The following is a 14,891-nucleotide window of genomic DNA, read 5'->3' on the forward strand; positions in this document are numbered from 1 at the left end:
GCATCTGTAGGTAACCAACTGCACTAAGAAATTTTTTTATTTTGAACGATCTTGTTTTTTATTTGAGCTTGTTTCATCTTAATTTTGGGTGAGTCACCGTCATGATTATTTGGAATTAGTTGCACTATTCTGTTTACGAGTCAACCTTTTTTGACCGGTTTATTATTGTAAGACATCGTGTTCACCTATTATTTTTAAAACTGTTTATAAATATTGTCTCCTCTGATATTGTATTTTCTGCTCTCCTATTCATTTCCCTAGTCTGATTTTGTATCATTTGTTCTTCATTTTATTGTTCATCTTATTTGCTCTTTTACTAATTTTTTTATTCATTAACCGATTAACAAGTATTACCAGTGTCTTACATCAAAAAGAAAACAAAATTTATTATGTCAGCAAGTACTGGACCTCTATTTGCATGTACTCGGTGCAACTCACGGCATCCATTTGAAGAGTTATCATCCGGTCAACAACTGTGTAAGGTAGGTAACATCTCTTCAACCGGATAAATCTCTATCTTATGTCAGCAATAATCTGAATTACATGAATGATTCGGTACAACAATAAGCTGTTGCTTGTGAATATGATTTTAAATTATAATTTTTCTTTTCTTTCATTTTGATATCAATCATATAATGAAAGAGATTCCCGATAATTTTGATCCTCTGAAATTTCATAAACAAATGTCTCTTTAATTTATATCAATGATTCTAGGAATGCCGTGGAGCCTTGGTTAAGTGTACCTACTGTCGAACAGAATTTCAACAAGAAAGTAAATCGAATTTAAACACCATTTGCAAAAAATGTGAACAAAATGTTAAATTATATGGAAAGGTATGTCAATGTTTTCATTTAAATTCAGCTAACCAGTGATTTTTTTGAAGCCTTCATATTACATCTACAACAATTGATGATATTTTCTTTTTTTTCTGCGTCTTTAAAAATCAAACTGTTCAGCCCTCTGCGTGTGAATATTGTAATATTATAGCTGCTTTCATTGGTAATAAGTGCCAACGATGTACGAACTCAGAGAAAAAATATGGCCAACCTTTAGCCTGTGAGCAATGTAAACAAAGATGTGCTTTTGATCGTAAAGATCCTGAAAGCAGAAAAAAAGTAGATGGTAAATTATTATGCTGGCTATGTACTTTATCCTACAAAAGAGCTCTTGCCAAAGCCAAGCAGAATGACACTTCAATCCGTCACACTTCCATATCTGTTCACAAAAGTGGTAGCCGATCATCGTCATCAAGTAGACAAAAGTAAGCTATTTACATTTATGTTACATGATAGGAATGTTAATTTGATACTAAATCCTGTTTTAAATTACTCTTTTATCAGAGGTGAATCCCGATCACATCATCATCATAGATCACATCATAATAGTTCTTCGAATCTAATGGTTCCTCCTGGTTCATCGTCTTCGAGTAAAAAACCTCGTCTAGAAATAGGAGTAAAAACATCAAATGGAAGTTTAAAGATACCATCAATGACAACTACAACTACAGTCGCCGAAAGCACTATGATGGATTTAACTAATAGCGATCATGTCGTTGCAGTTACGCAATTAAGAGAGCAAATGGCCTCTTTGCAAAAACAATTATCCAAAAAAGATCAAGAACTCTTAGAAAAGGATAAAAAAGTGAGTAATTTAAACAAAGATTAACAAATATTGTATCATCTTAATCATAAATTATCGCATTGATTTACTTTTCAGATTGCAGAATTAAGATCTCAACTGAGTAGAGAGGAACGTGAATGGAGAGAAAAATTAACACAATGCCAAAAAGGAAGCTCTGAGAAGACCACACAACTTCAACAAAAGATTTCGCAGCTTTTGAAACAGAATGCTTCGTTATCTAAGGCTACCAAGAAAACTATAACCAACAATAATACACCTAGTGACAGTCCTCTTCTATGAGAATAATATATAAATGATTTAGACATTTCTAAATGCATAGGAAAATTGACAAAAAAAATAACTAGTTGTGGTTAAGGTTGAAGTTGAGGTCTCTTAATTATCTCTTTCTTTACTTTCTTTGCGTCAACATCATTCCCTTTCCAAGCGGCGACAAATGATTGAACAAACCTAATTGGTATGGATTTTTCGTCTCAAAATATTTCGATTGGTGTATACACAAACCAAAAGAACAGCTTGACTTGTTTCTGTTTCTTATTGTCTGGAACAAACATTGTTGAAAAATTAACTCTCCGATAAGGCGAACATAATTTGGTTATCACTAAGCAAGATGAACGCGTTATCATCACCATCAGAGACAAGTTAATCTTTTGACTGATTAAAATTATTTTGAATATTCATTAATCGATGTAACAAAAAATCACTACCTATTAGGAAATATAAATTATTCATAGTTCATTAAAACTTGGTGAGAAAGATTCACTTAAAATCAAAATGACGCTCTATCAGATCGATTCAGTGAAATGTTGCAAAAGTTGTGAGAACCAAACTCAGCAAACGCTTTCATTGAAACGGAAAACAAGAGTAAATATGTAAATAATCTTTACAACAACATCCTTGATTGATTAAAAATTGAACTTTTAATGAATAATAACCTGTTTCAAAATATCTCGGGAAAATCGCAAAGAAATAAATTTTAACTAATTGAATCGGAATTCTGAACAGTAAAATAATTTCATCATAATTTAGTAATGATTAAATCAATGCAAAAAATAGTGAAGCTATGATCATGAGAACACAATTAGACTGACTATCTATTTACTTTATAGAATCGATGAATTATTCGTTGGTTCAGCATATTTCAATCAATTGTGAAAGTATTGGAAAAAGAACGTAGAAATTGTGAAATCAAATTTGATTATACTTGATATTGATATGACTGACGATCAACAGTGACAACTCTGGCAGAAGTGACAGAATCAATCTATACCATATATAAAGTCAAAACATGAAATTTTTGCGTAAAGATTGTGGCCAAACTAAAAGGATTCTAAAGAAAATTTTTTCACAGCCTGAAAGTCATGATTAAACTACATCCACGAAAAATAGTCTGAACTTCATCGGAATTCAGGTACCTGAGAAATTAGCGTTTAAACAGGGTAGGGGAAAAAATGCAGAATCCGTATCTTTTACCATTGACTTTGGGGGAAAAATTTTTTGATTTAGGTTGATTGTTTATTTTTAAATTAAGAGGATAAGTAAAATCATTTTTCGAGTAAAGAGTTAGGTAAAAAATATGTTGCCTCAACTATTGAACCAAATTTTATTTTATTTTTTCTCATTGACCATGGTTTTTCATCAATAATTTGAATTTTTAAATGTGGATTGGATTTTTTGTATTCAGTAAAAAGAAATTTACGATCAGTCATGATCGTGGCTCAGCTTGTAAAAATAAAATCAGGTTTATGGAAATTATATATCAACGAGTCTGCTCTAAATGTTAAGATTTTTGTCTACAAATGACTTGAATAGATTTTTTAGTTGAACGTAAATCAAAACAGACAATCATAGATTAATCAACTCGATAAAGGTTGGACTATATTTTACAAACCAACTTGATCTAATATCTGAATTGAAATGAAGCTGAATATGAAACTCCTAAGACTTCCTGAGTATGAAACAATTTAATTATTCTTTTAATTAAAAGTTTACATGACAAGAAAACCCGGAGAACAAAATTTTAACATGTATTTGTATTAAATTGGAAATTTTTTGTATTTAATACCTGAATCAAATTATTTTGGATCATTGAATTTGAATAACTGTTTTACCTCTTAAATGACCATCTTGAACATTAATATAAGCTTTGGGTAATTGATCAAAGTTGAAAGTTTTTTGGACGATTGGTTTAATTTTTTCTTCCTCGACCAATTTCTTTAAAATTAGAAGGCCACTTAGACTAGGATGGTAGAAAGCCCATCTGACAGTTCGTCCTTCGGTTATTCCATTGATTGTATCACGAGATGCTTGGAGTAAATTGTACGTCAGACCCAGAAGAAGACCTTTCTCGTCAATGGTTCGAAGTAATGGAGATGATACGGTGACATAAGAACATGTTAACTTTTTTTTTAAACATTTAAATGCATCAGGATCGATAGACGAGCGATCACTCCGTTTAGCAAAGTCAAAAACATAATCAAACGATTGCGCAGATCCAGATAATTCATTTGATCGATAGTCTATGGTTTGGTCAACATCGAAAAGCTCTTGAATCCAAGGGACGGCATCTGAAGAGCATGTTGTTGCTACATAGGCTCCCCAATGTTTCAATATCTGAATGGCAATGGTTCCAACACCGCCAGATCCTCCAAGGACTAATATTCTGGAGTGTTGATAATGAGTTAAAATAAATAAAAAACAATGTAACCACACATATAAACACACAACTTAACAGAAGAAAAAAGTTATGTGTATCACCTTTTACCAACACAGTTTGATTCACTTAAGCCTCCGAAAGTTTTTATAGCAGCAAGAGCAGTTAGTGCAGCATACGGCACAGACGCGGCCTCAACAAAGTCCAAGTTTCTAGGTTTCTTCGTCATCTAAGGAGACACAAGAAATTACCTGATATATGAAGAGAATATTGGCCTAATTTAATCATCAGGAGTAAGGTATTGGTTAAGAGGAGAACTATAGGTTGAAGTTTCATGAGTAGATATTCATTATTGCATTCAATGAAAAATTAACAACAGTTTAATCAATCACAAATACTCAGTTAGATGATCCATGGATTAATTTTTTGATTCTACATTCAAGTAAAATGAAGATACAAGGTGTATCAATGGGATCGAGACAAATGAATAAAAAACAAACCTGTGAATCCTTAGCAATTGCATATTGGCCATGAGTTCCTTGACTGTAGGGAGGAATTGCTCCCCAAACTTCATCACCAATATCAACTGATGTAACCTGAGATCCTTTATCGACCACAATACCACTAAAATCACGACCTAATGTCAATGGGAAGCGGTCATAAGAAATGACAGGAGCCTTGCATTGAGTGGCAAAATCAATCTTTTCCAATAACTCATTACCATATCCTTTACACATTAAGACATCTAAAGGGTTTACACTGGAAGCTTTAACAGAGACCAACACTTCATCTGGGGATCGAATGGTTGGTGTAGTAACATTAGATCGAAATTTAAGACAATCCGACAAATCATTGGAAAAACCATCAATTTGCCAAACACAATGAGTTGAAAGATAACATTTAAATAAATTGTTTCGAATTGATTGGGTAGACAGTAAATTAGGAAGCAATGTTTTGTTGAAAACAAACGCCATTTTTTCTCCGTAAAGGATTATTTATTAAGGAAAGATTTCATTTCATTGCCTAACAACAAAGGTAAATCTTACTGCGATTGTGTAGACATCTCATCGATCTAATATTTAATTATGGAATCAAGCGGACTTTTTAAAAGACCGTTTTGGCAAAACTTATTCAAAATTATTATTACAGCGCAATTAAGTATTAATTTTGATGGATTCAACTATCAACGGTTCGTGTCTGATGTTCGAGGAGTCTAACACATGCTTAGTAAATCAGCCATGAATAGAATCCTCGCGTACGAATTGACTCTTTAAATAAAACAATTTTTATGACTCCAGTGATTTAACCATGATAATGATTCCCGACTCTGAATCATTTTTCAATTATGCTCAAAATTATTCAACTTCCTATCCATCAGAGTCATTACAAATGCCAACCAGTCAAAATGAACAAAATTTTAGTCCATTAGCTATTTTTTTATTAGTAGTTGCCAGTTTGGATACAATTGCATTGACGGCCGTTTATATTTATTATTTTCATATTTTAGAGACTAAATTTCCAACAACACTGGCTGTTCAACCAGCACCATTAACCAGTGAAATTGAAGAGACACAAAAGAGTGAGGAAAAGTCAGTCGATCAAGAGCAGCCCACATTTCAAAGCGAAAAAGTGCATTCATTTTCATCATCTGAATCAGTTGTTGCTGATTTAAGGCCTTTTAATGCATCTGTGATTGGCAATTATCGTCCAAGATCAACAATTTTACCATCAAAATATTCAAATCGGTTTGGTAAACGTATTTGATTGAATTTGTGTCATTTCAGCTCAAACAATCGAGACTAGAAGACATTTTCTTTCAAGGATATAGACTATCTTTTGATTAACTTGTTCCCTTAATTAACCTGTCAACAAATTTAACGTAAATTAAAAAGATGAGAAAGAAGAATTGTAATTATTATGGCCTTTTTTAATTATTACTATGATAAAAGGAATTTGCAAAAAAAGGAAAATTTTAAAATATCCGCCCTTATCAATTCCTTAAGGATTAAATTTATAAATGATGAATTACGATTTTAAAAATTAGATTTTAAATTGAACGATTAATTACAGCCGATAATCTAATTTCTGCTAGTTGTTGGTGGGGTTACATGCATCATTTTGTCACAAGTTAAGTAGAATAAAGTTACTAAGATTTTGAGAAGAATTTCTCTACTTTTGAAAAGTCGCGCTATTTGTTGAGCTCCCTTTTATTTGCTTGTTGTGGTTGTTTATTCAGTCTTCCAGCATTTATGGACTGGCTTAAAAAGATGGCTTATGATTATCGGAATTCGCGATTATCAACTAGATCATCATCACTATCATCATCATTTAACAAACAGTCCAAGGAGACACCGCTTTTGACCATGAATAATCCATATTGTACTAAACCGTGTTCAGTGACTCTTCACAAGTTATCATCTGAGTTTATTTCTGATGCTTTGAATGGCAGAATCAAGTGGAAAGGATTGTTCAAAGGCAGAGGAGCCAAAAACCAACTTGATTTGGAATCCTATGTTAGAAAGAAACTTGCTGCAAAGGGAAATAGCTATGAGATAAGAAAACCATCCCCAGAGCCATCCCCAGAAGATTCGGAGCACTCCAATGATGGGACAATATGTGATGGTGACGATGACGAGGAATACACTACTCCTGTTAGACAATTGAGAGTAAGAAAACCAAAAAAACTACTTAAATGCAAAGATTGTAATTTCACCACAGCCGAGCCAGATAATCTACTCCTACATTCAGCTGCCCATAAAAGCAATTGTGAAGAATGTAATTTAACATTCGAAAATAAGTTTAAATATCAACTCCATGTCTATGAAACCCATAACCCGCCTGTTGAGCTTAAAAATCACATTGTTTATGGGTGTAAAGTATGTCAACATTTTTTTGATATTGAAGAAGATGCTCACAATCACCTTGCCTCTCATGCAGATATTGTTGAAGGTGGTAAATATGCATGTGCTTTATGCAGAGCAACTTATGCCAAAGAAAACAGTTTGACCACTCACCTGTCTAGTAAGCATATATTTTATAAGTGTACTTTTTGTGAATTTCTTGGCTCTTCTTTTGATATTTTGGAAAGGTAAGTTAGTTTTTATCATAGAAAATCCCTTTATCTAACTAATTTTTTATCTTCTCTATCCTGGTTTACAGACATTCTCTTAATACACATGCTGCCTATGGTAAACCCTATCCATGTAGTCTTTGTGATTTTCGCAGTTCTAACTTTGGTGCGTTAGGGCTCCACCGTAAAACGAATCATGCTCTATTAGCCGATCCACAAGGTGAAAGGTGCCGGTTGTGCTATATTTTGATTGAGCCAGATCGAGAAGCTATATTAGAACATCTCATAAGTCATGTAGATTGTTGTCTAATATCATGTACTAGTTGTGATTTCATGTAAGTTTCAATTTGAGTATTGCAATCGATTCGGTGAATCTTTTCATTACAAGCTAAAGAGTTAACTTCTCCTCTTTCGTCTCTTTTTTCTAAACAGGTGCAACTCTTTTCAGCTGATGAGAAACCATGGTTTAGATTTTCATGGTACACAGGATCTCGATGCTTTCGCTCAGCTAATTGATTTGAATATCTTGAACAAAGCCATAAAGGGGTCTTTAGATGCACATTTTGGAACTGCATCGAACAAAAAAAGTGCAAGGACTAAACCTACCTTTACTGAAACTAATATGGCAATTGCTGGCTTGAACTCCAGTGGCTTTATGGGTCTTGATCCTATAATTGATTCGCCAGTCAAAGTTATTCCTATGGAAAGCAGTGTTCTTAATATTCAAGGAGTAATGGCTGATCAAGACCCATTCTTAGGTGGTTTTGCTGCGCCTTTAGATCCTATGATTTCTTTTAGTAGCTCAGCTAATGAGGCTGAAATTAACGAATCACTGCATCACGCAAATAGTAGTTTTATATTGCAAGATCTGTCGAAAGAACAAAATCACACGATTAGCTCAGAACAAGCAGAGGAAGAAGATGATGAAGACCATTCTGATCCTCAGACTAGTATCACTGTTCATCCATGTTGCGACCCTCTTGGAATGGCATTTGACTCAGCTGTTAATCAACCTCAAGTTCCAATACCATCTGAGGGCATCCTTTCGGTAGATCCAGAGACTGGTCAGTTGTATTTACAAGGTATGTGCGATATTTATATCTAAATAGCAAGAAAAAATTTAAATTATTCAAGATAGTTTAATCTTATATTAATCATAATTCGTCCACTATAATAATTTAGGTCTACCAGTTTACGATGAAAAAGGACAAGCAATTTACGTTGCCATTCACGAATCTGCTCAACCATCTCATGACGGAGACTCTCCATCAAAAAATATAAAGGATGTGCAAACTGTTATTGAAGAATCAGCTGAACCTGTGCCAATGGAAAAAATGCTTAATACGTGATGCTCTCTTGCTACAAATGCTAATTTTCTATTCTCTTCAAGATTCACTTTCTCATTTAATGTTTGTTAAATTTTTCACTCTTTTTCTACAAAATTTTCATTTTACTTACTTTCTGCCCCAAAAAGGAACCCTATTTTTCTTCATCTATCCTCAAAAAGATTTTCTGTTAATTTTAAATGTACAAATCTAAGTCTGACTGTATTAAAATACCTATGGTTAACTTTAACAAATAATACAACTTTTACAATAGTATTTGTACTGTCTCACGATTGTGATCAATAAATTAAAAAGATTTTTTTCTCAAGTTCATGTTCTTAAAATAAGTAGCTCTAACGACATGATCATTTTCATTGAAAAATATGTGCATCAGATAAAGGTGAACAAATGAGCTTTTTATTTATATTTTAGACAATTAGACAAGAAATGAGAAGAAAAGGAGAAAATCAATTGAAATAATAGGGTTTCTTAATGTTGATACCATAATCAGATACAGCAGGTATTAAATCTTCCATGGTTAGTGTATAGCGCTTGTCTTTAGTGTTTTTCTTAGATGCTGACCGCATTTTACAATGTTGTAAGGCATCGTTAACAATATCTGAAATAAATTTTTGGGCTGACAGGGAAATCAGTCTAATAATGCGCTTGTCTGACGTTTCAAAACCAGCAGTGTTCAAATAATGGGTCGTAACTGCATCAGGAATCTGTCAAAGAATAAAACATATGATTATAGTTAGATTTATTTAATTTCTTAGTTAATTGAGATTATAACTCACAGTAGGAGTATAGTCTTCAAGTTGGAGAAGGAAATCCGCTAAAGATTTAAATTCACGTTCAGGCGATTTAGGATCTTCTTCTATCTCCTCTTGTGGACCATCATCATCACCATTATCATCCATATCTTCATTATTTAAACTGTTATTGGTGATTAAATTAGAATTTGTGTTGTCCTCTATGTTCTCAGAATTCACATTGTTTGAACTCTCATTGGTATTAATGTGATCATTACTATTTGTATCGTTATTTTCACCTCCATTACTATTAGAGGAAGAAGCTGTAGTAGCTGCAGTAGGATTGGTGTTTGTGTTGACATTTACATTGTTTTCATTGTTTTCGTTATTGTTCTCCGCCACAACAGGATTAGTTTCATTTGCCTCAACAATCATTTGTTCTTCATTGGTAGAAGCCATGGTAAAATACGAAATAATCAACTATTAAAGATAAAAAGGTAAAATTAGAAAAACAAAACTTCAATTTGATGCTTTCAAGTTGAAAGATGAAGACAAAATAAACATTGTTACTTGGTTACCATATATTCATGCTTCTTTAGTTAAGATAGCAAGTTAAAAAGGCGCTCAAGAAGAGCAAATTCGAATCATAACCTCAAGCTGAAGTGCCAAACAGCAAATTAAATAAGATCGTGAAATAATCAAAGCTAAATTAAGAAGCAAAATTGTTTGAAAAATCACTAGCAATTCTGAAATAGCTAAATATAATGGTGAGAGTAATTCCAGACTACAGTGATGCAGTAAGCTATAGTAAAACTAACCGAACAAAATATTGAGCTTGGAAATCTTTAACGATTACTACTTCTATTGAAAATTAAAACAATGTACGTACCTTTTAATCGTTGATGAATTAAAACCAGTTGGAAAAGATTAAAAACAACTTCACAACCTATCTTGTTGGACTCAAATTACTGAACTTCATTTGTAAATAAATAAATTTAAAGCTAGAAGCGATAGATGACACTACTTCCACCTGGAATGACTTGCAACTTGCATGAGATCAAAATTGTTTCTTGTCTCTCTGCAAATTTAAACTTATTGGTTAGATTTTTCTTTAATTAATTGACATTTTAGCTGTTATTAAGTTTAATTATGGGCTCAGCAAGATATGACCGAGCTATCACCGTCTTTTCACCCGATGGTCATCTTTTTCAAGTCGAATATGCCCAAGAAGCTGTGAAAAAAGGTTCAACAGCGGTAAGTTTTTCTTTTCATCATTCTTTTTGTCTTTACTCATACATTTTCTTCTCCTTCTCTCTCTTTTCTCCCGTTTTCTCTCCCTTTTTCTTAATCTATGGCTCGATTTTAATCCAACATTTCCGTTTCCTTCATTTGCAGGTTGGTGTCAGAGGCGACAACGTTGTTGTGCTTGCGGTAGAGAAGAAATCTGTTGCTAAACTCCAGGAAGAAAGAACTGTTCGTAAAATATGTCTGATAGACAGCCATTGCGTTATGGCATTTGCCGGTAAGTCCATTTTCTTTTTATTTGACCCATCTTGATAAAATCAATGATGATACATTGAGCTTAAATGATTTAGTGATTACCAATGAAATCCAACCCTGAAACTTTTCCTTTCTTGTCTTGTGAATTGGTTTTTGGTTTTGTTTTCTCACCTCTGTATGTTTTTTTTATTTAACAGGTTTAACTGCAGATGCCAGAATTTTAATAGATCGAGCGAGGATTGAATGTCAATCTCACAAATTGACTGTTGAAGATCCGGTGACCATTGAATACATCACTCGTTTCATTGCTCAGCTTAAACAAAAGTATACCCAATCTAATGGTCGTCGACCTTTTGGTATATCATGTTTAATTGCTGGTTTCGATGATGATGGCTCTCCTCGTTTGTTCCAAACAGACCCGTCTGGTAAGTTTCGGTCACATGTTGCTTGGAATATCCTTTCTGCTGCATCATTGTGTTTTGTAAATCTAGTATCAGAATCTTTGGTTTAATTTCTATGATGAGAAATACAGACCTGTAATGAGTCACACAATGATAAAAATTCAATCTCTGAGACTTTGAACCCTTAGACTTCTGATCCCCAATCTTCAGTTTTCTTTATGCAATTCTAATTTTCTATTCATTCTTTCTGCATTTTAGGTGTTTATCATGAATGGAAAGCTAACGCAACTGGTAGAAATGGAAAAACTGTGAAAGAATATTTGGAAAAAAATTATAGTAAAGAAATTTCTGCTGATGATGATAAAACAATCAAGTTGGCCTTACGTGCTCTTATGGAAGTTGTTCAAGGTAAAAATTTGGAAGTGGCCATTCTAAGGCGAAATCAACCCCTCATGACCCTAGATGAGGAAACTCTTAATAAATACATTGTTGAAATCGATAAAGAAAAGGCCGAAGAGGTTGAAAGCAAAAAGAAGATAAAGAAATGATTTTGTAAATTACTTAAATGAGAAAATTTTCTTAATAAAAGCTGACTTGGTCATATGTAATCTTATACTATTCGATGTCAACTTCTTTGTCTTACTATCAACGTACTGTGAGGTCATAAACTTGTGATAAAATACAAGTTAATAAGATTGTTCATTAGATTAAATAACAGTTCTAAAATTAGAGGATAATTTGATGCTAAAGTTTGAACTTACAACTCGAGCATATTATCATTTTCGACATTTTCTTCGTATACTTAAAGAGTAATGAACAGAAGTAGGATCTGGCAACTTTTTCATTTTGAATGTTTTGAACAATTCTATTGATTAATAATTTAAAAAATTTATGCACAACTAGGCTCAAAAAGCTATCAATTTTAATTCAATTTATACAATTTATATGAATTTTATAGTTTATATATTTCATTAGAACGAGTAATGCATAAATGAGAGTCTCTGGCTGTCTCCTTCTTTGCTCCTATGCGAAGATAAAGTATTGCTTTTTAAAGATATCAGATGTTTTATGTCTCTTAGTTTTGTCAAATTTTGTTTTCATTTATTTTAGCCACTTTAGTTATTTGTTTTCAGCTCATTTCATTTTAATTTGTATTTCAATTATTTTTTACTTCATTAGTTATTTCTGATCATAACTGAATATGGCGTCAACACCTTTGAATCTCCCAGAAATACCTCCCGTTTTAAAACCTTTATTGGGAATTCTTAAATCAGCCGGTGATCATGAAAAGGTTGATCCGATTGTGACTTATTGGTGCCGTCTTTATGCTTTCCAATTGGGTCTTTCCATCGATAAAAAATCTCCAGAATGTCTCAATTTTTTAACCACAATTATGGCCTGGTTGGAAAAGGTTTGTATCTAACTAAAACCCTATTTGACAGCTGTTCACCTAGCCAATAAAACCTGTTAAAATAATTGTTATACAAAATGTCCTATTCTTTATCTTATAGGAGAAGCTTGTTCACAAGGATAATGAAGCTATGAGTAACGAGCTCGTGGCTCAGGCACATATTGAGAACCATGCAATGAATTTATTCACTCGAGCTGATGCAGAAGACAGGTCTTCAAAAGCTGGAAGGTAGGATTGAAATTGAGATTTATTATCATTTTGTCTCTTTTGTAAATGCAATAGCTCATAAGAAAGGTAGTTCACCCAGTTCTCTGTTTATCTGGTGATTAGCTGAGCTAAACAAAATTTTAATTTTCTCTATTTTAGAAATACTGTCAAACTTTATTTCACCGCTTCTCAGTTATTTGATACTTTGAATGTTTTTGGTGAAGTGAGCGAAGAAGTTTCTCAAAAGTCAAAATATGCTAAATGGAGAGCTGCTTATATAACTCGTTGTATCAGAAACGGAGAAACTCCATTACCACCGGAAGAAGAAGGTGACGGTGATGGCAGTAGTAAAGCTTACACTGGAGAAAATCCTGATCCATCTACTCAAAATAACAGCACAGTTCAAGATATAAAACCTAACAATCTTGACTTTTCCCCTCAAGTTCCTAATGTTTCTTCAAATTATCCGAGTCCATATCCTGGCTATTATCCTCCGCCTGGAACGCCTTCTCAACCTCCATACACACCTCCAACTCAACCTATTCCTCCTCAAGGACCATCGGCATCTTCATACGGTTTACCAGGACCTGCACCAACTGCTCAACCTTCATCCACAGCAACTGGTTTGTATAAACAAAATTAAAAGAGTATCCAAAAATTATGAATACTAAAATTGTTTCATGTTTCATTATCTTCCAGGTCCATCTCGTAATTTAGATCCAGAAGCTTTAATGAAAGCCCAGAAGTATTGCAAATATGCTGGAAGTGCTCTCCAGTTCGAAGATGTAAACACTGCTGTGATGAATTTAGAAAAGGCTTTAGCTTTATTAAAAACTACTCAGAACTAAACCAGTGTGAAGAACTCGATATTTGTATCCGACTGATAACGATTTGTTAACGATAAAACTGAATCAGCTTCAAAGAATCCAATTTTATTAGAGAATTACATCCATGGGAACTGTTAATGAAAAAGAGCAAAATGAAATTGAGAAAGCGAAAGATTGCTGGTTAAATCTTCAGCTAGCCGACTTGTCATAATCGTGAGTTGGAGAAGTTGATTAAAAATATAAGCTTTTACAACCTCAATTACGCTTCAGTTTTATTATAATTTATAATTCGTTTTGTCAGTTAAGAGTTCAGCCACATTCTTGTAAATTCATTGCAATTGGTAATCATTCCACACTAAAGTGTGCAAAATTCATTTCCAGCATTTTATCGAGCGTCGAGCATTAAATTGGTTAGCAACAAAGTTAACATGAATTAAATTTATTTTTTTGCGGTACGACCCTCCATCGGGGTTCGACCTGGGATTAATATGCAATTATGAAAAACGATAAGGATCAAGAATCTAAAAAGATAACACCGATCTCGAAAATTTGAAGCGCTTGACAATGAGAAGTCGATGTAATCAGATGATGATCCTTCCATGTTGTTCAAAACAAAGCCACAATAAAGCAAAAAAAGGTTTTTTACAATTGAATTCAATTTTTAAACAATATTTTCCCTTCTTTTAAAGTTAGATTTATCTTCAATCCTTTTTGGCGGCGAATTCAACGGTTAATAATAATCCAAGAACCTGTCAAATAAGTAATAATTATGTTATATACCGAATCTCCATCTCGAACATTATGATCACTTTCTTTTCTTATTCCCACCTTGATTTTTATTCGTGGTTATCGCAAAAAAAAGATCTTAACTAGACTTAATCCAGCACGGATAAGGTAGATAATCTAAAATGTCAGTTTTTATTAATTGTCTCTTCTTTTTGTCATTATGCTTTATATCATTCATGCCGGATCACGATTCGATGGAAAATCAAACTGTCATATTTGATTCAGATTTTTTTGTAAGTGTAATTACAAATGGAGGTGTTACTCTGATACTTTCAGCTTCCAGAGGATTAGTTTTGTATTTGTTTACTATTTATCATAGT

At 33.1% G+C, this 14,891-nt stretch overlaps 6 protein-coding genes across 6 annotated transcripts; 4 read left to right on the forward strand and 2 right to left on the reverse strand.

Moving 5' to 3' along the window:
* Positions 1-48: 48 nt before the first annotated feature.
* Positions 49-2,567, forward strand: LOC107362395 (protein FAM76A). Its single transcript, XM_025161795.2, has 5 exons — positions 49-482; positions 715-834; positions 958-1,262; positions 1,342-1,642; positions 1,718-2,567. The coding sequence occupies exons 1-5, from the start codon at positions 390-392 to the stop codon at positions 1,919-1,921; spliced, it is 1,023 nt and encodes a 340-aa protein (XP_025017563.1). The 5' UTR covers positions 49-389; the 3' UTR covers positions 1,922-2,567.
* A 1,017-nt stretch (positions 2,568-3,584) lies between these two features.
* On the reverse strand, positions 3,585-5,283 carry LOC107362389 (NAD(P)H oxidoreductase RTN4IP1, mitochondrial). The gene is made up of 3 exons (XM_015929442.3): positions 4,793-5,283; positions 4,397-4,521; positions 3,585-4,301 (listed from the first exon to the last, which is right to left on the reverse strand). Exons 1-3 carry the CDS (start codon positions 5,264-5,266, stop codon positions 3,725-3,727), a joined length of 1,176 nt encoding a protein of 391 aa, XP_015784928.2. The 5' UTR covers positions 5,267-5,283; the 3' UTR covers positions 3,585-3,724.
* A 1,264-nt stretch (positions 5,284-6,547) lies between these two features.
* Positions 6,548-9,015, forward strand: LOC107362354 (uncharacterized). The gene is made up of 4 exons (XM_015929397.3): positions 6,548-7,380; positions 7,452-7,697; positions 7,795-8,444; positions 8,545-9,015. Exons 1-4 carry the CDS (start codon positions 6,560-6,562, stop codon positions 8,709-8,711), a joined length of 1,884 nt encoding a protein of 627 aa, XP_015784883.2. The 5' UTR covers positions 6,548-6,559; the 3' UTR covers positions 8,712-9,015.
* A 67-nt stretch (positions 9,016-9,082) lies between these two features.
* On the reverse strand, positions 9,083-10,476 carry LOC107362419 (transcription initiation factor TFIID subunit 10). The gene is made up of 3 exons (XM_015929491.3): positions 10,329-10,476; positions 9,485-9,919; positions 9,083-9,412 (listed from the first exon to the last, which is right to left on the reverse strand). The coding sequence occupies exons 2-3, from the start codon at positions 9,896-9,898 to the stop codon at positions 9,155-9,157; spliced, it is 672 nt and encodes a 223-aa protein (XP_015784977.2). The 5' UTR covers positions 9,899-9,919; positions 10,329-10,476; the 3' UTR covers positions 9,083-9,154.
* A 77-nt stretch (positions 10,477-10,553) lies between these two features.
* LOC107362412 (proteasome subunit alpha type-7-like) lies at positions 10,554-11,953 on the forward strand. The gene is made up of 4 exons (XM_015929478.3): positions 10,554-10,693; positions 10,835-10,961; positions 11,137-11,364; positions 11,599-11,953. The coding sequence occupies exons 1-4, from the start codon at positions 10,589-10,591 to the stop codon at positions 11,886-11,888; spliced, it is 750 nt and encodes a 249-aa protein (XP_015784964.1). The 5' UTR covers positions 10,554-10,588; the 3' UTR covers positions 11,889-11,953.
* Positions 11,954-12,443: 490 nt separating this feature from the next.
* Positions 12,444-14,044, forward strand: LOC107362403 (vesicle trafficking 1). The gene is made up of 4 exons (XM_015929466.2): positions 12,444-12,751; positions 12,852-12,979; positions 13,118-13,581; positions 13,658-14,044. Exons 1-4 carry the CDS (start codon positions 12,542-12,544, stop codon positions 13,804-13,806), a joined length of 951 nt encoding a protein of 316 aa, XP_015784952.2. The 5' UTR covers positions 12,444-12,541; the 3' UTR covers positions 13,807-14,044.
* Positions 14,045-14,891: the final 847 nt, after the last annotated feature.

The sequence above is a fragment of the Tetranychus urticae genome, chromosome 1 (genome assembly GCF_039701765.1).
Source record: "Tetranychus urticae isolate SD_2017Ah chromosome 1, NJAU_TeUrti_SD_1.0, whole genome shotgun sequence".
Classification (NCBI taxonomy): domain Eukaryota; kingdom Metazoa; phylum Arthropoda; class Arachnida; order Trombidiformes; family Tetranychidae; genus Tetranychus; species Tetranychus urticae.

Coding starts and splice junctions, on each gene's coding strand:
- LOC107362395 (XM_025161795.2), top strand. CDS start 390: ATGTCAGCAAGTACTGGACCTCTATTTGCATGTACTCGGTGCAACTCA. Junction 1,263..1,341: donor TCGTCATCAAGTAGACAAAA/GTAAGCTATTTA, acceptor CTCTTTTATCAG/AGGTGAATCCCGATCACATC. Junction 1,643..1,717: donor TCTTAGAAAAGGATAAAAAA/GTGAGTAATTTA, acceptor TTTACTTTTCAG/ATTGCAGAATTAAGATCTCA.
- LOC107362389 (XM_015929442.3), bottom strand. CDS start 5,266: ATGGCGTTTGTTTTCAACAAAACATTGCTTCCTAATTTACTGTCTACC. Junction 4,522..4,792: donor CAATTGCTAAGGATTCACAG/GTTTGTTTTTTA, acceptor GTGTCTCCTTAG/ATGACGAAGAAACCTAGAAA. Junction 4,302..4,396: donor TCAAACTGTGTTGGTAAAAG/GTGATACACATA, acceptor TCAACACTCCAG/AATATTAGTCCTTGGAGGAT.
- LOC107362354 (XM_015929397.3), top strand. CDS start 6,560: ATGGCTTATGATTATCGGAATTCGCGATTATCAACTAGATCATCATCA. Junction 7,381..7,451: donor TCTTTTGATATTTTGGAAAG/GTAAGTTAGTTT, acceptor CCTGGTTTACAG/ACATTCTCTTAATACACATG. Junction 7,698..7,794: donor TGTACTAGTTGTGATTTCAT/GTAAGTTTCAAT, acceptor TTTTCTAAACAG/GTGCAACTCTTTTCAGCTGA.
- LOC107362419 (XM_015929491.3), bottom strand. CDS start 9,898: ATGGCTTCTACCAATGAAGAACAAATGATTGTTGAGGCAAATGAAACT. Junction 9,413..9,484: donor TTGAAGACTATACTCCTACT/GTGAGTTATAAT, acceptor ATTCTTTGACAG/ATTCCTGATGCAGTTACGAC.
- LOC107362412 (XM_015929478.3), top strand. CDS start 10,589: ATGGGCTCAGCAAGATATGACCGAGCTATCACCGTCTTTTCACCCGAT. Junction 10,694..10,834: donor TGAAAAAAGGTTCAACAGCG/GTAAGTTTTTCT, acceptor CTTCATTTGCAG/GTTGGTGTCAGAGGCGACAA. Junction 10,962..11,136: donor TTGCGTTATGGCATTTGCCG/GTAAGTCCATTT, acceptor TTTATTTAACAG/GTTTAACTGCAGATGCCAGA.
- LOC107362403 (XM_015929466.2), top strand. CDS start 12,542: ATGGCGTCAACACCTTTGAATCTCCCAGAAATACCTCCCGTTTTAAAA. Junction 12,980..13,117: donor AGGTCTTCAAAAGCTGGAAG/GTAGGATTGAAA, acceptor TCTCTATTTTAG/AAATACTGTCAAACTTTATT. Junction 13,582..13,657: donor ACCTTCATCCACAGCAACTG/GTTTGTATAAAC, acceptor ATTATCTTCCAG/GTCCATCTCGTAATTTAGAT.